A 23,168-nucleotide genomic window follows, 5' to 3' on the forward strand; every position below is an offset into this window, starting at 1 on the left:
AAACCAACGTGGATTTGCTGAGCATTTAATTTCATTTTGACATAAAACAATGTTGTGCTCATGAATCTGCAGTTTACGGGGGTGGAAGAAGGTTCAAATGAACAATTCCATGCACCTCTGTTTCCCCCTGCCCCAGAGCTGTGGGCTCTGTGAAATGGCACAGACCTTCCATCTTCACCTGCCAGGGAATGACACACCAAGGTCCAGCTAGCAGCGTTACTATCCAACAGCTTTGCGATCAGCTTCTTATAGAGCTGATGCTGGGAGAGACCGAGTGATCCCCAGCCCTGTTAAAATGAACAGAGTTACTGAGGTGCCCAGCACTTCGCAGGATCTAGCCCTATGTCAAGAGGCAACCACAACAATGCAACACTGTCCAGACAAACTAGCATAAAATAAAAGCACCAGCAATGCTTTCCATAGCATAGTGATAGCTTAAAACAAAAACAGAGAGAAAACAACAAACTATGGAAATATTTGGAACCAGGGGTATAGGTTGTAGCCATGTTGGTCTAAGGATATTTATCCAAAGAACCTTATCTACAAATATTTGGAACTGTAATTTCACAGGATAGAGAAGCTAAGCCTACCAGGCTTTTTTTAAAGGACTAGACTAAGCTGAGTTCAAATTTACTATTAAATCTAAGAACTGTAAATAAATTGAGGCTTTTTGTATGGTAATAAGTGCATCAATTTGAAAATAATAGGAATGTGTCCGTACTGTTGCTTCTAGGCATGACTTATCAGAGATAATCAAGTGATGTTTTACTAAAACCATCTTAAGTGGAAGCTGATGAACTGCTGTCAACAGAACTGTGTTAATCTCATACTGGGCAGGGAGCCACTGTCTTTGCCCGGCTCTTTGAATACATTGGCAGCTTTATGCTTCCTGGCTTGCATTAGGCCCATTTATGTAAAATTAATTAATAGACCAATACATTTAAATAACCACAAGCCATTAAAAAAAGCAAACAAAAAACCAAATAGCTATTCCTCTGAGGTGCCTGCAAGCTAAAGACTACTCTGTTACACATAAGAACCTGAAAGACTATTGAAACAAAATTGATTGCTTAATTTTTAGTTTCCTAACGGAGAGAAGTAGAAACATACAAGAAAAATGAAGGAAGGGAACAAATTATGTTAAAAAAATTAACTCTTTAAGCATTTAACTATCCAAGATGTTATTACTGACATAATTAAGGAAATGTGTTTCTTAAGTGTATGATTTTTTTTAAACTGACAGTGTCCCTTTAATGGGATGAAAAGAGGAAATAAAGGGGTGGGGATTGGGGTGGGAGAACAAGGGAGTTTGTGAGCTGGAAGGGCTGAAGGAGTTAAAGTTGCAGTCATCCTTTTCTAGCGTGATTTATGAGGATGATGTGTAATGTTTCAGCCCCCTAAGAATGTCTCTCCTCCCTCCCTGTTTTGGAGTGGGAAGGAGGCGGTCTTCTGCTGATCTCTTAAATTCTTAGTGAAGTTTCTGTGATTTCCAGTGATTGCTGCTGTGTGAGTGTGGTTTGGAGTGGGCGTGAGATTATCCTGACATTTCTGGGATTATTTCCAAAAGAAAAGCAAGAAGAAGAAAAAAGGAAAGAAAAGATTTTGTTTAATTAAGTGGAGGCAGAGAGAACAGAAAAAAAGAAAGCTGCTTTTCTCAGCATCACGTTCCTGGGTTTTCCTTCAGCCTGGAAAATATATTAATGCCAGTGTTTTTTTTCTCTGGGAACAAAGGAGCCAGTCCGAGTGATAAGAAGGATTGTGGAACTTCGAAAGAGGGAGAGATTTAGAAACAGCTGTGAGTTCACTCTTCAATGAAGTTTCTATGTGTGTGTATGACTGAGACAGAGACAATACAGACCTGCAGGTAAATGGAGAAGCAAAGCTTGCAAAGGAAAGTTCCTTTTGCTTTCTCTCACTCGTCAAGAAGGTGAAAGAAAAATAAAAAGATCCATAGGGAAACAAGAATTTCCTGGAGGCTGCTTGGCTACATCAAAAAAGTGCAGCAAAACTACATGGCATTGCTCTCCCTGTAAAGAAAGGGTTAGGATACACATATCTGGAAGAGAAACTTTTCTGAGTGTGTAAGTTTCTGTGTAAAAACAAATTCTTGACTTTCCACATACGTGTGTGTGTGTTTGTATGTGTGTGTGTATGTGTGTGTGCACATGAGACAGAGAGAGAGAGGCATGTAAAGTACATTTTTTTACTTCTTTGTATAGACGGATTCATGTTATAGTCAGATGATCTCATTTTTGCTTACGACAATCTATCCTGTGCTGTTCCAGAAATAACCTATAAAGTCTATATGAACACCAAGCTATGTTTAACATTTTAGATAAACTGAAACAAAGCCAGTGTGTGTTTTGCTCTCTACTCTCTTGTGCCAGATAAAACAGTGCCATTACCGTTTAATTTTTTCTTTTCCTTTTTTCCCCCTCCTCCCTCAAAGTGGATTTCACAATGAACTGGATGCCAGTTCTGAGTTTAGCTGTGCTGTGGGCAGTGTGGCTAGTATGTGGCTCTGAGAAGACCGTGAGGCTAGCAGACAGAGTGAGCCAAAGAGTTAGGAAAGTGCGTCCCACATACAGGGCTAGAAGTGAATTGCTCTCCCTCCTGAGAAAGTCAGAAGCATCCCAGCGGAGCAGAAGCCCTTTGGTGGCGAATCTCCAGCGTCCTGTTGCCAAGAGGGATTCTCCAGCATCAATTAATGCACAACCCAATCTTATGAGAGCAGAAACACGCACCCAGGCAAGGAGCATTGGGACCAGAATGCGACGGGTGCAGAGGCCTACTGCTGCAGCCAAATATTCCAAATCTGACATGGTCAAGGATGAGGGAACATCTGCTGTGTCCCGGTCACGGATGGTACGTTTCCCCTCAGGGTCCAGTTCTCCCAATATCCTGGCCAGCTTTGCTGGCAAGAGCCGAGTCTGGATCATCTCTGCCCCTCATGCCTCAGAAGGTTACTACCGGCTCATGATGAGCCTGCTGAAGAATGACGTCTACTGCGAATTGGCTGAGAGGCACATTCAGCAGATCGTGTTGTTCCATGAAGAAGGGGAGGAAGGGGGGAAAGTCCGAAGGATAACAACAGAAGGGAAAATCCTGGAGCAGCCTCTGGATCCCAGCTTCATTCCTAAGCTCATGAGCTTTCTGAAACTAGAGAAAGGGAAATTTGGCATGGTGTTGCTAAAGAAAACCCTACAGGTAGAGGAAAGGTACCCTTACCCTGTGAGGCTAGAAGCCATGTACGAAGTCATCGACCAGAGCCCTATCAGGAGAATTGAGAAGATGAGGCAGAAGGGCTTCATCCAGAAATGCAAAGCAGCTGGTGTGGAGGGGCAAGTTGTCGAGGAGGGTAACAATGGAGCCAGCACCAGACCAACACCGACGGGTGGACATGTCCACGTGTCAGCAGGGAAGGAGGAGCCCAGGAGAAGCAATGTTCAGACAACGAGGACAAAAACAGTAAGAAAGCCAGTCATGACCACAGTAGCCTCTCCTCCCCCCACCACAAGGGCCACCACCATCCCTCCCACAACCACAACAACTCGAACTGCCACCCGTGTTGTGACGACAGTGAGCAGACCTATAACAACAACCACAGCCCTTCCTACCACTCAGAGAAGCTGGACCACAAAGTTGCACGCCACTGCAAACTATCAAAGGCTGCCTTCAGTTGCCACCCCTCGAGCCACAGCTACAGATGATTTCTACTCTCCTGTGTGGAATGGGAACCGCAGAGACCGGCACCAAGGCCATCCAGAAAGACATGCAGTTGCCACCCGGAGACCAAGCAAAACAGGTAGCTTCAACAGCTACACAGAGGCTCCAACAACTACCTCAGAGCATTACACAAAAGTGAGCTCAGGCAGGTTCAAAGAGAACCGTACAGACAGGAAAGATTATAACCACAGGGATCCCCATCTCACACCAAGTCAACACAAGCCAGCCAAAGCCAAGCCACCTAAAAAGAAGGCCCAAGAAAAGATACTGAGCAATGAATATGAGGATAAATATGACCCAAGCAGGGCTCCTATTCCCCACTTGGAAGAAGAGATCACGGCTAGAAATATCCCACCAAAGAAAGGTAAAGAGTCAAAGAAGCATGACCTACTAGAAAAACCTGAGAAGAAAAAGAAGAAAGAGAGACCTGATAAACTTCAAAAGAGTGAGAAACCAGCCAAGAAAGACAAAGCTGAAAAAAAGAACAAGCAGGATAAGGACCGCAGCAAGAAGAACAAGAAGGGGAGTAAGGCTGACAATGAGGGGTTCCTCAAGCCAAACACAAAGCCTTTTGTTCACCCCCCCAGGAAATCAGTGCTCAACCTCCTGGATTTTTTTGAAGGCAAGAGGCGACTTCTTGTAAGTATTACATTCCTCAGTGTTTTATCACCTCACCCATTTGCATGCTCACAGGAAACACAGTGCTGGGAAAAGCTGTGGCTGATATTTTTAATAGTCCTTTTGAAGTGATGGTGAAAGGTTCCTGACAGCTCTGGAGGCAGGCGGTCTGTCTTCAGTGGGGATAGCTTGCACAGCTTCTGGCTGCATGGTGCCTCTTCTTAATCTTGCCTTAACAGGACCCTCTCTCTGGGTGAAAGGAAGTTCAGTGTCCAGGGTCCATTTGGTCCTTCACTTTCACTTGCAGTGGCCAACTGAGGCACCAATCTTGTTGGCATTTTCATGTGTGATGCAGATTGCCACCAGCTAGGAATTAGTCTGGAACCCTGCTTATTTACTTTGTATGAGCTACCAAGCCACCATCAGATTATTTTGTCCATGGGGGAGCTGTAAATGATAGCACCTATATCTGTGAGAATGAAACGTGGGTCAGATGGGGGGTGGGGAGAGGATTTGCAGATCCTTGACTTTGGGAAGCCAGGAGTGATCACATGCTTGAAGAATTTGCAAATGATGTTGCGAATGACCCCTAGCTGAAAAATTAGTCAAAGCAAAAGCCCAGCTAGGAATTCTTCTGAAGATGCAGGGGCATTTGAAGCCTTCCAAAAATTAGTTCCCTATCAGAACAAAAGTTGCAGCAAGGGAGGTTTAGGTTGGAGATTAGGAAAAACTTTCTCACTAGGAAGGTGGTGAAGCACTGGAACAGGTTACCTAGAGAGGTGGTTGGATCTCCATCCTTGGAGCTTTTTAAGGCCCGGCTTGACGAAGCCTTGGCTGGAATGATCTAGTTGAGCAGGAGGTTGGACTAGATGGCATCCTGAGGTCCCTTCCAACCCTCATTTTCCATGATTCTATTATTTTATCGTTAAAGTGCCCACAGCATCTTGTGTATTCAGCATCCTGTGCTTCCAAATGGCAGCAGGGGTGCTTTAACTAAAGCTTGTTTTGAAATGCACGGATGCTGAATACACATCACATGGAGGCGGCTGGAGTGTTCTGATTAGAACACTAGAGTAGATTCAGTGGATTCTGCTCTGACATGTTCTAATTAGAAAGCATCAGAGCAGACTTCGGGCAAGTGTATAGGTGCCCTCAAGAATGATAACTTAATCCTGTCTCCACATGTGAATTTTGGGAGACCATTTGAAGGTCCATTCAGGTACTTTTTGGCAGGGAGGGTGAAATTTTGTAAGTAGTTAAGGCAGACATGCCCAACTGCAGATTCTGATTTGAATTTCAGACTTACAAAAATTTATGGAGTGTTCAGGTTTTCGGTTCAAACCATGAGAGGTTCAAACTGTTTGGAATATTTGGCCCATGTGTGAAATCTAGATCCACTGCTAGGTTTGGAATTTGAAACCCCACCTTGCTTCAGATTTACGGTTTATTTTCAGGCTTATTAGTGCTGAGAAGTTTTGGCTCAAAGAGTCTGGGGGTGTTTTGTTGGGTTTTTGTTTGTTTCACTGCAATGATGAAGCACAGGCTGGCGGTTTGTATATAACACTTCATTCACACACACAAAGAGAGAGGGAGCAAAAGAGAGGATTTAGACAAGGAGCATTTAATTAGCTGTCTAAAATGAAACCAGTCTGTGTTGTTTTGCAGATAATGCTATGTTATTTTAAAGTGTAATTCAAGGTTTGCTTTGCCCCTGAAACATTCAGCATTCCCTACTTTATTCTACAAGGTTTCCCAAAGCGAGCCAAATTTATTTGTCACTTTATACCAGTACAGTCCTATCAGACCAGATTCTGCTTCTGTAGCTACAGATTGGCCCTGACATTGGAAGCAGAGTATTGTTTATAGTCTCTTACCCTTCTGAGTTGTCAGACAGCTCCTCAAATCCTTTTTACCATTTCAGTGCAACTTTAAAGTAACATGACTTGTGCTATGGATGAGTAATCAAATCAACTTCTGAGCATATATAGATTTTTATATACAGTAAGGCTCATTTTCATTAGGGTAGAAGTGTAAGGAAGCTTCAGTATAAATGAAAAACTGGTCCTACAGGCCTATCAATGCTACTTATAATGTACATTGATGAACTCTATTAATAAGACATGCCTCATTAAAATGTAACCCAGAAAACATTACAACATTAGGTATTCAGATATAGGAGTCCACCTAACACAGGTTAAAGCATATTTTTTCATTGCAAAGATTATAAAAACCCATAATTCAGATCCAGGTGTCAATTCCCCCATAGTCCAGGGGAGGTGGGATCTGGGATTCCAATTCATCTCCATTCCTAGTTAGAATTATCTTGATTTAACTAGAAGGGGTATTCTTCTCCAGTACTGGCTAATGGTATTGCTAAGCATAGCCAAACAACTGCCTACTTGCCATCGTCCCCTGGGGACAAGGAAACACATAGCAGTAGTTAGTGAACTTGTGTCCTTTGTAAAGCAGTTTAGATGACATGATGCAAACAGAGGTGTATAAACCTAAGATACCTTTACTATTACCACTGTCACAATCATTCCCCTGTGCTCTTTTTCTACATCTTGCCCTTCCTTTCTCAACAAATGAATTAAAGTTGTGGGAATTCTCAAGTTGTTTTTGGCTACATATGGGTTAGATTGTGCTGTAGTCTAAAGCAGCCGGACAGGTGAGGAGAGGGAGGAAACTTTGCTACCTTGCATTAGATCTACATGGGTCACAGACATGGAAGAGAGGCAAATTATATGTGCCCAATACTTCCTCCACTGAGAAAAAGTGGGTGAGAGGGGAAGAGCTGTCACTCTTACACCCCAGTAAGCTGGACTGGAAAGTAACAGCATGCCATTACCTGTAAAGGCCATAGCAACTTACCTCTCTCCAATCGGTGCAACAGGGCAGCAGTAGATGCATTGTGTCTTGAAGGGGCTTCAGAGTCCTATGCCTCCTGGGGCTATTCTTTGGGGTGGGAAGAATGGCTTCACCTTTTGCCTATAGCTGGGCCTCAAGGTGCAATCAAGCCATAAAGAAATAAATACATTAAAGTTACTGAGCTGCTCAGTGGAAAGGGAATGCAGCTGTAGAAGCACTGGGAGAGCCTTGGAAAAACTGCCCATCTGACAGAAGTTCCATGTGGCTGCATTCCCAAAGGTAACCAGGTCTTTGTCTCTGCCCTCCACTAGCTGATCACGACACCCAAAGCTGAAAATACCATGTATGTGCAGCAGCGAGATGAATACCTGGAGAGTTTCTGCAAGATGGCAACAAGGAAAATCTCAGTCATCACCATTTTTGGCACCATGAGCAACGGCAGCATGAAAATTGACCACTTCCAGCTAGGTTCATTTTTTTAAATACTTTACTTACATTCTTTTTTTTTTCAATATGGGATAAATATGGGAGGGGAAAAGGAGATGTCCTTTCTCTCTCCTGACAGGGGTTAAAGTCTCAGGGAGACTGTGTGGAGGTAATGTAGCTCTTTTTTCCCCCCTCGCATTTACATAGCTGTCGCTGGTATTTCCCATGCTTGGGCTTCCAACATGCTATGGTGAAGTTTACGGAGTGTTTTGTGGTAGTTTCTCAACCCCCATGAAACAGTAGAAACCAGGAAAGTCTGCCCAAGTGGGGAAGGCCATTTCGTTCTGTCCTGTGGATGTCTTATGTATCCAGCCCTGTGAGCAGACAGCTGCATTTACATGCTATCTTTCAACTTGTTTTGTAGACCATTGGCCACAGGTGCCCAGTAGACTTTAAGAACTGCCAAAAGAAATTGGCTGCTGTCACGCACAGGAGATCACAGGGGTGAGAGGGGGGAGAACTGCTTCAAATTAAATAAGAAACAATTCAAAGCTCAGCTCAATGCAGATCTCCTTTTTAAGTTCCAAATGGATACAGTCCTACCTCTGAATTTTACATTTTTGCCTACTTTTCCACCTTCTTGTTTGGAAGTGCTGTGGCACAGTCTTTCCTCACACACACACACGACCACACAAGCTAGAACCAACACACACAAAATCTTACTAGACAGCTGGGAAGAGTTGTCTCCCTTTTCTGAATCAGCTTGCCCAGCCCTAACAGACAGCTTATGCTGACATGCTCTCAGAGTAACTTATTTTCAGACATGGTAATAGGAAGGCTGCACATATAAGTGTTTTCTCATCTCTGCTCTTAAATATGGATTGGTTAACGATGTAACCACAAGAGACTCTTGGGTGGACTAGCCTCATAATGGTATGAGAATGCTTCCTTGGATACCTGGAGCCTCTTCACTCTCAAGATGGTGTTCTCTCAAACTTCACCTCTTTACCTATACAGCATCACACACATGAGCCTGACTGCCTTTTGTAGCCTACCATTAAGTTACTTAGCTCAGTGCACCCACAATTCCTCCAGGCAGTTTACTTCAGCCCACGCATATCCTGCTGAACAACTACATCAGTTCCACCCAGTGGAGCCTTCTTTCCTGGCCTGATTTCCAAAACCAGAAATGAGAACTCAGCATCCAAACCCTTTTAGGCAGCTTTGAAAATCCAAGTGTACAGACTTGAGCCTGGAACCAAAGCCAGTGGGAATCTCTTCATTGACTCCAAAAGGTTTCAGACCAGGTCCTTCATTTCCAACATAGCAGGGCACTTCAGCATGACCTGCAACTCTGAGCATGTAAAGAGTCCAGTGATTTCAAGTGGAGCTCCCCTATGCTTCAAGGTAAAACAGGCTTTAGTGCTTTGCTGAGTTAAGGTTTTTGAAGAATGTGTATACAAATTACTGCTCTTGCTTATATCTTTGCTGCATCAAACCCAGTTTCCTGTGGAAGTCCATCTGTTCCTGTAAACCTCTAGGTTAAAAAAAAATGGAAAAAGGACCGGACAGTACTGAGCACAGCAGAGGAATGGCAGGGACTCATTCACATCCTCTGGTGTTCAGGGCAAACACTGAAATACCTTGAGAGGCTGTGTTCATGAGAACATCCCTCTGCTGGGCTCAGCTGACACTGGGCACAGCAGAGGACTCAGGTCAGTGTATCTGCGAGGGGTGGGGCGCGATCAGTCCAGTCGAGCTCAGTCTAGGCCAGTCCATTTCTGTGCTTCTAAGGCACATCTGCATTAGGGAAAGTTCCTTTCTAAGGCAACTCAAGGTCATCTCACAGGTAATTAGGCCCATACATCTATGTATGGTCTGTAAAAGGTTATATATGGTTCCAGTTTGGCTAATAAAACAGAAACGCACTCTGTTTGACATGCACCATACTCCTTCATCCTGTTCCAGACTTAATTCACACCCTGCAAATTTTCAAAAACCACACAAGCATATGACAGCTGAATCCTCTGACCACAGAAATAAACTTGGCAGTGAAACATAGAGGACTTACAGGGATGGAGGGTTAATTTTGGCTGGGAATACGTGCAAGCCCATTTGGGTAAATGAACAACCCACCTGAACTAGTGCCCAAAACACAAAACCCTGAACTTTTTTTTTTAAGTTAAAAAATTACTATTTTCCTTTTGCTTCTTCCCCCTTTTTATTCCCTTGTGTGGTCCCTTTTGTTTTGGCTTCTTGTCAAGACCAGAAACAGCAGAATCTCCCTAGAAATGTTTTGTTCATGATAGTCATGACCTGATCAGAAACCCTGGTACCTCAAGCAATAAGGTCCCCATCATGGATAGGATTCTCAGCACTACTGCAATACAGCTGCTGAATAATCATAAAATCTCATGCAAGACCCTATTCTTATGACATTTCTAGACTAAATACATAATGTAGTTCCTCCACAAAATCTGGGCTTAATGCAGACATTTTTGGCTGAGGCAATTAGACTGACGGGTGAAAAGGTTCCTCCCAAGACTTAAAAATCTATGAATCTCCAAGAGACATAGCTCTTGCCTCTTAAATATATCAGATGGAAACTGTGTCTTAAGGCAACAGTGTGAACAGTGCTGACCAAACTAGTAATGGTTCCTCTGGGGCCTGCCTCCACCAAAGCACGGCTGATTGGGTGCAGACATTCAGCAGTGGGAAACAGGAGGGTTCAGAAACACTCAGCATTGACCTACCTCCATTCACAATGAAGCCAATGAGAATTTCCCAGTAGACTTCCAGTGGGAGCAAAGTTAGGCCAAAGGTAAGCACTTCTGAAATCTTTATGTTACAAAACCAAACCAGCCACATAGCTCATCTCCACTCCAAAATCTGGCAGCCAGTCTTAGCAAGCCAAGAATCAGTGCCAAGACTAGAACCCACACAGCTGACTTCCATAAACAACACTTCCCCTACTGGTAATAGATCACCCTACCTTTCAGTCAAGCTGCTGAAGGTTTCTGTTACATTACTTAAAAATAATTTTCAAATAAGACAAGCTAAGATGAACACTGTTGAGATATACATGCAGGTAGAAAAAAGACATCCTTCCCTAATGATGATGCAGAACTGCTCCGTGGCTACTACTGAAACCTTGAGACCACAAGTCCCAACCCTCTGTGACTTCTCCAGAACAGATGGAGGGAGTGCAGTTTCCAGGTACCAGTTGATCTTATGGCCTTTTTCAGTCCTGTCCCCATTTTTGCCTGGGTTCTCTGACTAGTAATCTCTTCCTACTTTGCAAAAATGTTGGTGTTAGGCTGCATTTTGTCTGCTGTTTCCAACCCATCTCTCTCTCTCATCACCCTCCTTCAGTTTTAATTCTCTGACTTACATTATCAATTTCTGAAGAAGGGCATTGTGTTCTCCAATCTCCCTGACAGAAAAGCTCTGGACTGTCTTCTTAGTGCTGACATTTGTAATTATTCAAGCAGAAAAAGGCCCTGGTTAATGTTTGTTTTACATGTCATTGGTGTTAAATAACCTACCACAAAGCTGACTGCAGCCACATTTCTCAGCAGCTTTTCTTGTCCCGCTGTACCTTCAGATAAAGAAAAATGAGGGTTTTTTTTTAGGAGAGTTGTTTGCATTTATTATTTACCATTCTGTATTTATTATGTTAGGTGCTAAAGATCACATGGGGTACCTGGATGAATAGTTCATGGAAGGTTAATAAATGCCTTACAGATGCTTTAATAATGGGTAATCAAATACCAAAAATCCAGCAGTTCAGTTGATTCCTTTTAACCGTGGCTTAAAATTGCCTACAGCTTCTATCGATGTGCCTATAATCCTACATAACTCAAGCAGCTAACATTAATTTACAGATGCCATTAGCATGTTATAATTTATTAACCCTTCTTAAATCATTTATACATGCAGTCATGATGGTTTTAACATTCACTTTTGACTGCTTCTATTTGAAATCAGCCCCAGGTGCACAATGCGTAGTTCAGATCCATGTCAGAACATTTCGAAAGTCCAGATCTAGAGCTTGAGTTCAGCTTGTTACAGAGTCAATGGGACTACTTCACAGTTTGAATCCAGACCCATATTCCCTCTAAAACTTATGAAATACATGAAAAAGAAAGCTAAAGAATAACTACATGCTTTTCAAAACCCAAAGGAGTGGCAGTTCAGATCAAATTGTAACCAGATATTCTGGTCAGTATTTATTTTATCCAAATCGATTTGCCTCATTCCTATTCACTCTTGCCTACTAGAGCAGGGAATCAGGAAGTAGTTCTCATAGGTTCCATTTTAAGCTCTGCTCCTCTTTGACCTTAGGCAAGTCACATTCCCCTGTGTAATAGGTTCTCCATTATAAGTCAGGACAACAATATCTACATCCCAGCAATGCTGTGGAAGCCAATCAGTGTTTACTGGGGCTTTTAGGACTTCAGGTGACAGCTGCTATAGAGGAACACAACCTCATTGCTTTTGTTGTTGTTATTTTACTCTTTCAAAGTTTAACGCTCTTTTTCTATATTTTTGTTTTGGAGGGATTTTTGCTACATGTTAATAACTCAGTTTCAGAGCTAGGAGATTTAACATGTCTTGCTATTCCTGTTTCCACTTGTATTCCAAGAGCATTGCAACAAGAGATACTATACTGTCTGCTGCATATACCTTTTAATTTTGCATTTTGATGTTCCAAACACCTTTTCTCTTTATTGCGTTATGATTTATTATTAGCTACTTGAAAGGGAAGAGTTGAGCCTTATGCATTTATCTAACTGTTGTTTCATGTGTGATTTCACTTCTCTTTATAGAAGCAAACCCAAACTATGCAAGTACCAACATGGTGCCCTAGTAGAGTATTTTAGATCTTTGCTGCAGTACCATGGAACTGTATTATTGATATGGTAGTAGAGATTGAGAGCATGACATAAGCCCCAATCCAGTAAGGTATTTAGGCACATAACTCTTATGGATATCAGTGGAAGTTGGGTACCTCTGAAGATTTGGCTGTTCCAAACCTCTTTTTTTAGTTGCCGGTCTTTAATTCTATATACACACACTGAAATTTTTTGTGGCTTTAGATGCATTTGTTTAGTGTGAACATTTCTGCAGGTTTAGTCTTGTCATTTCTGTTGCCCAAATGTAGGGAAACAATCATTTATACATGCAGTCATGATTGTTTTAACAATCGCTTTGGACTGCTTCTATTGGAAATCAGCCCCAGGTTCACAATGCATAGTTCAGATCACTTTTGACCCATTAACACTCTCTTTTGAGGTTTGGTTTGCTTTTTGCTTGTGGTTAATTCAAACATATTTTATTTTCAAAATTAAAATGTCGTCTGTTTTTTTTCCCCAAAGCCTTTTTTGTATGCCTTCAGTGAACAAAGATATTGTCTGTAACGCTTCCTTAAATGCGAACTTTTTCCACTCAGTGGCTTGAGTCCTGGAAGGGAAAAAAGTGTGTGTTGGGGGGTGGGGGGTGGTACTCACGAGTAAATCAGTGTCCTAGCTTGACAGCAATGGGGTGAAGAACTGATGTCTTTAGGGCAAAGCAAAGTTCTGATAAGTTGCTGTCACTAAAGACCCTATGAAATATTTTTGCAAAAAATAGGGATGTTAACTCTGGTATCTTGGCCAAATTCCAACTCCAAACAATATTTTACTGACTCAAATACTTTGGCTATGGTGTTTTTTTCAGATCCTGTTCAGAACTGTCATCTAGTTTTACTGTGCACTGTTAATCAGTTGCTACGTTGTGTTCCAGAAGTGGCTGTATTTCAGCTGTTGTTAAAATGACTATTAAACCCATATGTTACATATAAAAATATTTGCAAAGAGCTCTGAGAGTCTTCAAATAAAGTATTTCAAAAGTGACTTGAAAAGATTTCAAAAGTGACTTCTGATTTTGGGTGCCCAGCTTGGGCATCTGAAAGCTAAGACACTAAAAACACTAGTTCCTTTTGAAAATCTTTGCCTCGCTGAGCAGAGAGAGATTGTGAGATGTTTGCACCCCTTTCATGAGACTTATACAATGAACTTAATGACTGTGAGACTTGTGATTCCATGTTTATTGGCATTTTACTTCTCTTAAGATAATGAGAAGCCTATGAAAGTGGTGGAGGATGAAGACCTTGTGGACCAGCAGCTCATCAATGAGCTGAGGAAAGAGTATGGTATGACCTACAATGACTTCTTCATGGTGCTGACAGATACAGACATGAAGGTGAAGGTGAGGCTCTGTGTGCCTGGAAAGGAAAGGTATTGGGAAGCAGAAATATGTCAAGGACTGGCAAGAGGGATGTAAGAGAGGCTGGTTCAGGAATCTGTCATGACTAGGAGGGAGGCAGAAGGCTTCACCAGCTAGAAGGTGAACAGTAAGAGGGCATTTCAGCAGAAGGGGAGGACAGTTAACCTTTTCAAGGTGGAGGGTGGCAGGAGGTAGTCTTGCTGTATGCTGTGATAGTGTGCTAACAACACAAGGCCCTGTCATAAACATAGAGCTGCCAGTACCAGAGGAGGAGAATGCAGCACCTGGTGTCCTGAAACAGCCAGGTGCTGCCATACAATAAAGCCACACAAGCATGGTGATGCTGCACAAGGTCCAAGGACAGTAGGATGACCTTGCAAGGTAATTTAATGATGACAAGTTGCATGCAGTGTCTCTTAACACATGAGTTGGCCCTAATGGACGGCCACATAAAGCTGGCATCCATAAGAATAATCCATTTTGTCACAACCTGATTCTGCAAAATCCAAGGGAGTTTTTTTTTTCCTCCCTCTCTCTCTCTTTTAGGCCTCATTGTATAGCTCTAGGAATTAACACCTGTCTGTCTAGGAGAGCAATAATACATGCAAAAGGGCCTTGCTTGTCTTTTGATTTACTCTTTCCTTTTTACTGAACAGCAATACTATGAAGTGCCTATAGCAATGAAGTCTGTGTTTGATTTGATTGATACTTTCCAATCACGAATTAAAGACATGGAAAAGCAGAAAAAGGAGGGGATTGTCTGCAAAGAAGATAAGAAACAATCCCTGGAAAACTTCTTATCCAGGTACAGTATTATCTTTAAAAAAAAGATTGGAGCATGGTATAGGAGTAGACGGGCCACATTCCATGCCAACTTAGGCCCTGGTCGGTAAAGCCAGATGGTAAGCACCAAAGACAGAAGCCGTTCCAAAATATCCATCCTTATAACATAGCTGGTCTTTTTGCTGTGAAAATTTCACAGAAGGGGATTTTTAGATGTTTTTTAAAGTGTGCATAGCATAATATTTCCATGCACCTTCGCTTCATTCTTGAGACCTCACACTGCCCCCTTCTTCCAAATATTGACAAACTATTCTATCTCAAATTTACTCCTATGAGGTGAGACTGGATTCAGGAAGCTTTGCACTGCACTGCAGCCATTTATACTTAGAATAAATTCAGCTTTGTTCAGGTACCAGGTCATGTGGTTAGGTACCAGGAACTCAGGGGTCTCTTTTGGCTTTTCTACTGATTTCCTCCAGGGCCTTGGGCAAGTCACTTTACCTCCTCATACTTGCATTTCCCTTTCCTTAAGAGGGCAAAGACTTAATACTAGTGACCCACTTCACCAAGGGGCAGTTAGGCTGAATATAGTAGTGTTCTCTATGTGCACTGAGTTGGTGCTGCAAAAAGGCAGTTTATTTTGCATTAGAGCAACATCTGCAGCCATTTAAAAGACCATTTCCTGTTAAAAAAGATCCCTGTAGCTCTGTGAATGCCTTTAAAGCTAATTAGTTTCATACTGATGAAGAGGTACTTTTCTGAGAGAAAAGTACATAGTTTTGAGAGTATTAAATAACCTTACCTTTAGGTTTTTTGACCCAGTTACAAATATTTCCCACTCCTGCCATGCTTCTTGGATAAAGCAATGTAGATTGTTCCTCAAGGTCAAAGGCTCTATAAGAAAAGACATCCTGTGTTAAACCAAAATCCAAGCTTTATCTTATAATTTGAATCTGGGTTTGCTTGCATGGTAATAAACCCTTATAAATGCAGTTCTCAACATTGTTAATCAACAAGAGATGTCCTTAAGATCTGGAGGGTCAGATTTGGCCGAGAATCCAAAATGCAGATGTTTCTCCAAGACTTTTGGGGTTGCAAGCTTAAGATCAGCACAAGATGCATCTAGAAAGAAGATAAGTGTGAGAATTCGAAATGAAGTGGAACAAAACTTTGGACATGGCACAAAACATTGGGAGTTCAAAATGAAACCTGGGTGCCAAACATTGTATCTTTCCTGTTTTCCTCCAAAGCAGAGACTCCCAGGCCATGGACTATGGAACACTTGCTGGTTTTCAGAGGTGACTAGTCACGTAACATTGCTTCACTAGTGGCTGCTAGGTTATATTTAATGAATACTCTATATTTTTCTCCCTCTTGGGTATTTAAATGGCCCCCTACGTTACTATCTGAGCATCTCACACTCTTTAATGGATTGAGCAATTATTCCCATTGTGCAGATACACAACTGAAGTACAGGGAGACCAAATTACTTGTTGGAGATCTCACAGGAAACCCATAGACTTGAACCCAGATCTCTGAGGCTGCCACACTAGGCACTGGAATACACACCCAGATCCAAACATGCCCTGAACACTGAGACAGGTAAGGTCTGGATATGAACATTGCAGCTCAGGGCACATCTTCAATTAGAGGAAAAACAAGGAAGGGCAACACTGGCTGTACACTTATGAACCTTTACAAAGGCTTGGCTTGGGATTCAGATTTGAAAGTTCCCAAGTACCTCGTGTAGGAGGACATTTTTAAATTATATTTAAGTGCTGAGTGTCCTCTCATGCCGTCTTAAGACAGAATAGAGCCGTAGGAAAACAGGCTTAGCTTGACTTTCATTGTCATTCTGCAGTTCAGCTTTGAGAGCTGGAACGATCAGAACTGTGTTACAGTAAGCAAGGTGAGAAGGCAGCAGCAGGTGCACAAGAGACATAGGATGGGCAAGTCAGCTTAGACAACACCCAAGCCTTACCCTTATGCACACTTGTCAAATCCACATCCCAAGCCAAGCTTTTGTGAGGGTTCATAAGTGTTCAGTATGTTCTGATTTAAGGCCCTTTTTATTTTTTTCATATTTTTTATTAACTAAAACTTTGAAATGAATAAAAGCACATTTCAAATAAAAAAAATTAAACTTGTTTTTAAACAAACCGGCTGAACTGGACGCTGCCCATTTTGAAAAAAAGAAGAAGAAAGAAATCAAGTGGGGGAGTCATCAAAACCAGCCCTTTAGCACAATCAGATTCACTCTCAACATTTTCCAAGGAAAATAACCCATCTAAGTCAGAAAATTCCCACCAGCTCTCTTCTGAAATGCAGTCTCAGCCCAGTAACAGGAGCGCCCATGAGCCAGCTTGAAATGGTACTGCTGTAACATGTTTCCTTGTCTTCCCAGGTTGCGATGGAGACGGCGCCTGCTGGTGATCTCAGCAGCCAGCGATGAGGACTGGGCCTTCTCCCAACAGGTTTCTGCCCTCAGTGGGCAAGCCTGTAATTTTGGTAAGTCAGGAGACAGGACATGCTTGCTTCCCAAAACCACATCCTTCCTGAGTGCTATCTGGCAATACGTTCCTTGGCTCAAGTCTAAATCTAGACAGTCTTTGGGGGTCTGTCCAGCTGAAAAGTTTACTGTATCCACCCCCAGTAGGGACAGCATGCAGTAGCCCTCTGGAATGCGCAAAAGTAAACTCTGCCACCTAATCCTGTCACACCAGTGCCTCCCCTGAAATCCCTCATGTAAGCTTGAAAGGGGTTAGACTCTCTTAGCTGACAAGCATTTCCAAAGTTTTATGAAACAACAGGGTGGACTTATTCATCCAGTTGTTCTCAACAAATGACCAACAAAAGTACAACCTGCCCATAGATGCCAGTCAAGCCACCTTGTTCAACATTAGGACGGGCACCGTCCTAAGAGTTATCCTATTCTCTCCTTACCCCTACCCCAACCAGCAAAGCATTTTCATGAGGGGCTATGGCAGCACTAAAGCTCAAACAGCACTTTCTTGGGGCTCTCTATAGCCCTTACTGGAAAAGAATCCATAGACTGGGTCCACTCAGTGGCAGATCCCCCAGCTCTGCCTTTTTCCCCTGCCCCATCCCTATCAGTTTGCATCCAAAGCCCATATCCTCTGCTCAGGTTTCAGGAGTATGGTCTCTTCTTAGGCCCCAAGATCCAAACTCTGAGGTCTGGACTGGGCTGTGGAGGCAAGTTCTAAATTTGCCTTGTGGGTGAACTGTAATTTTTATGACTGAGGAAATGCCCAGTGTTTTGGACATATAAGTGATGTTTGAATAAACTGGGATTTGTGCAATGTCACTTTCTTAATAACACCATTACATTAATTCACGTCTACAGTGCCTTCTTATTCTCAGGGAGCCAAACTAATGTGCAACGTGGAAGTTTTAAAAATACTTCCATAAGAATGAAATACAGCCAATATTCACTGAATTCTCTCCCCATAGTTGGCAACATCTATAAGGAATTCCAGCAAGTTAACAAGGCTTGACACTCCTTTTTCCCCCCATGACTTGAATGGATCTCTTTCAGCAAGCAGTATATCTCCAAGTGTTTTTTGATTCTGAATCTGTAAACCAGTGACTTCCAGGGTCCTCTACAGCATACAGACTCCCATCTCACTGCCTGTGCCTTTATGTGCCACTAAGATCTTTTCTCAAAGACTACATCCCAGTAACCTGCCCAAAAAGAACTAAATGGGTCCCAGTATTAACCTAGTAATATCCCACTTAAAAGGTGCAGCTTAAGTTGTGCCTAAGCACTATATGCATGAGCGGAGTAAAGCATCGTGCTTCTTTGCATGCTTTTGGTGGGTTTCTGTCTCTCTCTTCAGTGTCTCATTTCTTGGAGTTGGTTTAAAATTAAGTTTTCACTATTCTTTGCATCTCCCGAGCAACAATATGTGTTTCAAGCTAAAGTAGATGTACAATAATACCAGGCATCAAGGCATTAACAAATTTCTGCATGGGTCAGAAAATCTTCATCCACATAGACAGTAGGGTGCGACTGGCCAGGAGTAACGTCATTAGTAATAAAGATGATTCTCCCTTCTTGGAAGTATTAGATGGTAGTGGTTGTGAAAGTGACACACTAAGATGAACCAACAGATTAATCCCACAGGATACTTCTCTAGGTAGCTATATGATAGGATCCAGTTTGATAGGAGAAATCATATCAGCCTTAATGGACTGGTAGCTTGATCTGGCCTGGCAAGGGCTGGGATTAGAGAGACCACTGGTCTGATACAGAGTACGATATATTTGCTTTACATCCAGTGCTGTACTCAAACCATCCTTAGAAAACCACCATGCTGTTTCTCAAACTACTGAATCAGTTCTGAGACCCGACTGCTTCTTAATTGCTGCCTGCCTCTCACACAATAATGTAACTTATGTCCAGAGGCAGTGCAGGTCCTTCCTTTTTTAGGAAAATGATGAGCAAAGTACAACTGTAAGTCACAAAATGGTCTACAACTGAATAAAGACATATGGTACCACCCACAATCTCTCATGTTCCTCCACAGGTCTGCGACATATCACTGTTCTCAAGCTGTTAGGACTTGGAGAGGATATCAGTGGTGTCCTAGAACTATATCCCATCAATGGTGAGACATTATTTCCAGTTCTTTAATTACTATTCACAAAGGACAATTACACAGCATTTTGTACTATTAACGAACGTGAAATGAGATGACTACAAGTAGAGCTTATTTTATCTAGGTTTCATAAAGTTTCTATTTAAGAGATGCTCATAAAAAGGATGGGTCAGATCTTGCTAAGTGTGGGGTGTTCTCAATTCCCACTGAAGTAAAAGTATAGTAGGTCAGAGGCATTCTTCTGCTTACCCGCTGGCAAAAGCCTATTCCATTGTCTTTTACAACATTCAGGAGCAGCAGGACTAACAAAGCACAGACTCAGCTACCTCTTTTATACAGGCCTCTCTTTGGCTTCCTTCAAGGCTCCTTCCATATTCAGCACTAGGTTTCTCTCAGTGCCATAAGCCTGTTTCAGGTGAGCTTTATACAAGAAATCTCACTCCTAGAGGACACCTTGAAGGCAGGGAGCTTTATATCTATGAAGGTAGAGATGAGCACAGGGAGGACTCTTTTCATTCTTTATTCCCTTAAAGAGTCATACGTGACGTTCTTGTGTTTGCAAGCAATGAAAACTGCGTGGAAGGTTGGGCACATGCACATCTGCATGTGTATTGAGAGAGAGGTTAGTCTGGAGAAAGGGAGATTAAGAGTGGGTAATGATAATAGTTTTCAAATGTCTGAAAAACTGTCACAAAAAAGGCAGAAAACTGTTCTTTTTCTGCCAGTGAGAGTGGGGATAAAGCAATGGGCTTAAATTACAACAAAACAGGTTTGGATTATGTTTTAGAAAAAATTGTCTTACTGTAAGACCATGAGGACAAGCTGTCTAGAGAAATTGCAGTCTCTTTCATGGTACATTTCAAAGAGATGCTGCATAGGCATTTTTTGGGATGGTTTCTGAACAAGGCCTTGTGTAGTTGCATGATGATGACCCTTGAGGTCGCCTTCTAGCCTTGTGATTCTATGAATCTGCACCACCCTCTAGTGGCTGCAGCCAGCAGCATTGATAACACCCAGCTGAAACAAAAATTATTTTTTCACTCAAATGACAGTTGACCTTTGCTTGAAGGCCCCAAGCTCTCTCTCTGAGGATGATGGTTCACACTTCTTTAAAATATTCAGGATCTTGTGCAGTTTAGCAGTAAAATGGGAAGGAAAAGGAAGAGGACGTACTTTGTTAATCATCACCATTTAGTGGACAGACTAAAGTAGGTGTAATATAGCATCTTGCATTGAGGCATTAATGAATTCCTCTATAGGCCAGAAAGGACTCTTTCTCCATATGGGCAGAAACGTATGATTGGCCAGGAGTTATATTACTACCAACTTTGTTCCTGCTTCTGTTCCTTTTCTAGGGAGCTCCAGTGTTGAACGAGAAGATCTCCCTGCCAACCTCGTGAAAGACATCCGCAATTATTTCCAAATCAGCCCCGAGTATTTCTCCATGCTTCTGGTTGGGAAAGATGGAAATGTTAAATCCTGGTACCCTTCCCCAATGTGGTCCATGGCCATCGTGTATGATCTGATTGATTCCATGCAGCTCCGGCGACAGGAAATGACCATTCAGCAGTCACTCGGCATGCGATGTCCAGAGGATGAATATGGTGGGTATGGTTACCATAGCTATCACCAGGGTTACCAGGAAGGTTACCAAGATGACTACCGTCACCATGAAAGTTACCACCATGGATATCCATACTGAAGAAAACTTAACCTTTGACTGACCCCAGCCCTCCTCCTAATATATCCAACTATGTGCGCCCAGACATGGAAATTCTTCCCAAGCTGCCTAAATGTCCATGTCTCTCTCTTTCAACAGTCAATTGAAGGACTAAATTCTTGAAAATGCACCAGCCTTTACAGTGAAATATTTCAAACCCATAGTATCCATGCTTTAAGCAATTCAGACACTTTTATGTTTTTAACCCCTTGTAACCACAGGGCATCAGCAATTGATGTTTGCTTATATTAAACACAACAAATCTTTCTCGTTCTCCCCCTTTGGCCATGGACATTCTAATGTAGGCAGGACACAAACTGTGTGATAGACATTGTAATGCTTTTATATATATATATATATTATATATATTATTTTTCAAAGAGAAAAACAGAGTATATTTATTGGAAAATAAGAATTTTGTATCATGCTGATGAAGACCTGCAGAGGATTGCACCACAAGAATTTCCCACATAACAAGATTTTAGGAAAGAAGCATAGGGAAAATTCTTTTATAAGAATTTTCTTTAAATCCGTTTAGAATATCTGACTGCATAAAAGGACTGCATCTCTTACGATAAACCAGCTTTGCACTTAGCAACTTCCATTCATCACCTTCCAAAATGGAAACGTAAGGGCTGTTAGAGTATTTGTTATAATACAGTGGAAAGTTCTCTTAACCCACAAACCATGCCAGATTATCCTTTAAATAGTGATGTTGTTCTGTTGTGTCCTTTGCACATGACAGTTGCATCCATGCTTGTCAGAGCTGTGCTTAAATTAAAGCTGTAATTTGTAGGGTTGGATTACAGATGACTAAAAAAAAATTTGACTTTCAGCAGGAAAAGGCTTGTACTTGTTTTCCTTAATGTTTACATTTGCTTTTCAACCAGCTCTTTGTAAGGACATTTTTTTCTGAAAATTTCTTCTCTTATGATCAACTCTAAAGCTAACCAAAATAGTGTGAGGAATTGTCCAGCTATATTACGAGTTCCTCTTGCTGTCAACAAAGTTAAGACAATATTTTTGCCTAAATGTTTGTGAATCTTTTGAATTGCTATTCAGCCAGCACCTATCATTCATATGAACATACTCAGTAGCATTTTCTTACTGAGATCTGTGGTCACCCCAATAGAGTAGAAAAATGGAGGAGCAGGCAGCCAAAGCACAACCTACTGTGTGATGCTAAATTAGTCACCGAGCCTCTTCGCACCAGTCCTGATGAGAAGAGAACTAGGTAAGTGAAGGGCTTTGCTGAAAACCAAGTGCTTCCCTTAGAAAATCAATCGCAAAAGACCATGTCCTTGTGGCAGAAAGCCACCTTGGTTTTTCCCCCAAATCTCTGCTCTGTGACAATGTGATAAAATCTCTGTGCTGTGACCATTTGAGTAGGGTGGGCTCAGCAGAGGAGACCACACCCTTACCCTGTCTCTTAGGGTAACTTGAGCTGGCTGCATTCCTGAGGGAGGGGAGAAACCTGCTCCCTCTGCCTACGTGACTGGTACCTGGCTGAGGGGCATCTACCTGGTGGGCTGGGATCTGCCCGGTAACAGGTGATGTATTTCAAATTAGTTGCCCTCCACTGGACCAGGTGTATGAGGTCACAGGGGCTATATAAGTTAGGACGGGCGAGGAGGCTGTCTCTTCGGCCATGAGGTGAGGCTGGAGCCATGAGGGGGGGGACTCAGAGGAGCATAAACATCTGAAAGGGCCCTCTCCCCCAAAAACTCATGAACCAGGAACAGCCGGATGCTAGAAAGGATCTCACCAGCCTCTGGATGAAGTGTGTAAGTAAGCTACTCAAGATCTGATAGATATCTAGCTGGCAGTAAGTCAGATGCGTGATCAAAAGGCTACCACAGCCAGACTGTTTGCTCTTCAGGATTTCTAGGACATTGCTCAATCTTGTACCCTATTTTCACCCTACCCCTGTAACCAATAAAGTCTCCCTTTGTGACTGGTGTGGGAGACTTATTAAGGGGTGGGTCTAAATTATGCCTAAGAGACCCCTTAGGTCTGCAGACTAAGGGGGACTTTACTTTTTGCCCCCTGACTTGGGGAAGTGCCCCAAGTGCCTGTACTGGGTCGAGTACCCGTCGGACTCTTAGGCCTGTGTTTCCCCGAGGACACAGGGCCGAGACAGT

The 23,168-nt window shown here is 42.4% G+C and overlaps 1 protein-coding gene and 1 long non-coding RNA gene across 3 annotated transcripts; both read left to right on the top strand.

Moving 5' to 3' along the window:
- Positions 1 to 1,428: 1,428 nt before the first annotated feature.
- On the top strand, positions 1,429 to 22,146 carry CCDC80 (coiled-coil domain containing 80). 2 transcript variants are annotated; one of them, XM_019548819.1, is made up of 8 exons: positions 1,429 to 1,795; positions 2,450 to 4,365; positions 7,524 to 7,680; positions 13,751 to 13,887; positions 14,562 to 14,710; positions 17,093 to 17,196; positions 19,236 to 19,316; positions 20,663 to 22,146. In XM_019548819.1, exons 2-8 carry the CDS (start codon positions 2,461 to 2,463, stop codon positions 21,007 to 21,009), a joined length of 2,880 nt encoding a protein of 959 aa, XP_019404364.1. In that variant the 5' UTR covers positions 1,429 to 1,795; positions 2,450 to 2,460; the 3' UTR covers positions 21,010 to 22,146. The 2 variants fall into 2 exon arrangements, with proteins under 2 accessions (XP_019404364.1, XP_019404363.1); XM_019548818.1 differs by having other exon boundaries at positions 1,430 to 2,081.
- Positions 7,687 to 13,606, top strand: LOC109319338. The gene is made up of 2 exons (XR_002103484.1): positions 7,687 to 11,631; positions 12,881 to 13,606. It is a non-coding gene; the product is annotated as an uncharacterized LOC109319338 (long non-coding RNA).
- Positions 22,147 to 23,168: the final 1,022 nt, after the last annotated feature.

Source organism: Crocodylus porosus, unplaced genomic scaffold (assembly GCF_001723895.1).
Source record: "Crocodylus porosus isolate Cpor-Errol unplaced genomic scaffold, CroPor_comp1, whole genome shotgun sequence".
Classification (NCBI taxonomy): domain Eukaryota; kingdom Metazoa; phylum Chordata; order Crocodylia; family Crocodylidae; genus Crocodylus; species Crocodylus porosus.

Bases quoted from the DNA above. Each gene is read 5' to 3' on its own strand.
- CCDC80 (XM_019548819.1), top strand. From the start codon at position 2,461: ATGAACTGGATGCCAGTTCTGAGTTTAGCTGTGCTGTGGGCAGTGTGG. The intron at 14,711-17,092 runs GTACAGTATTAT...TTGTCTTCCCAG, and splicing joins CTGGAAAACTTCTTATCCAG to GTTGCGATGGAGACGGCGCC. The intron at 19,317-20,662 runs GTGAGACATTAT...TTCCTTTTCTAG, and splicing joins AGAACTATATCCCATCAATG to GGAGCTCCAGTGTTGAACGA.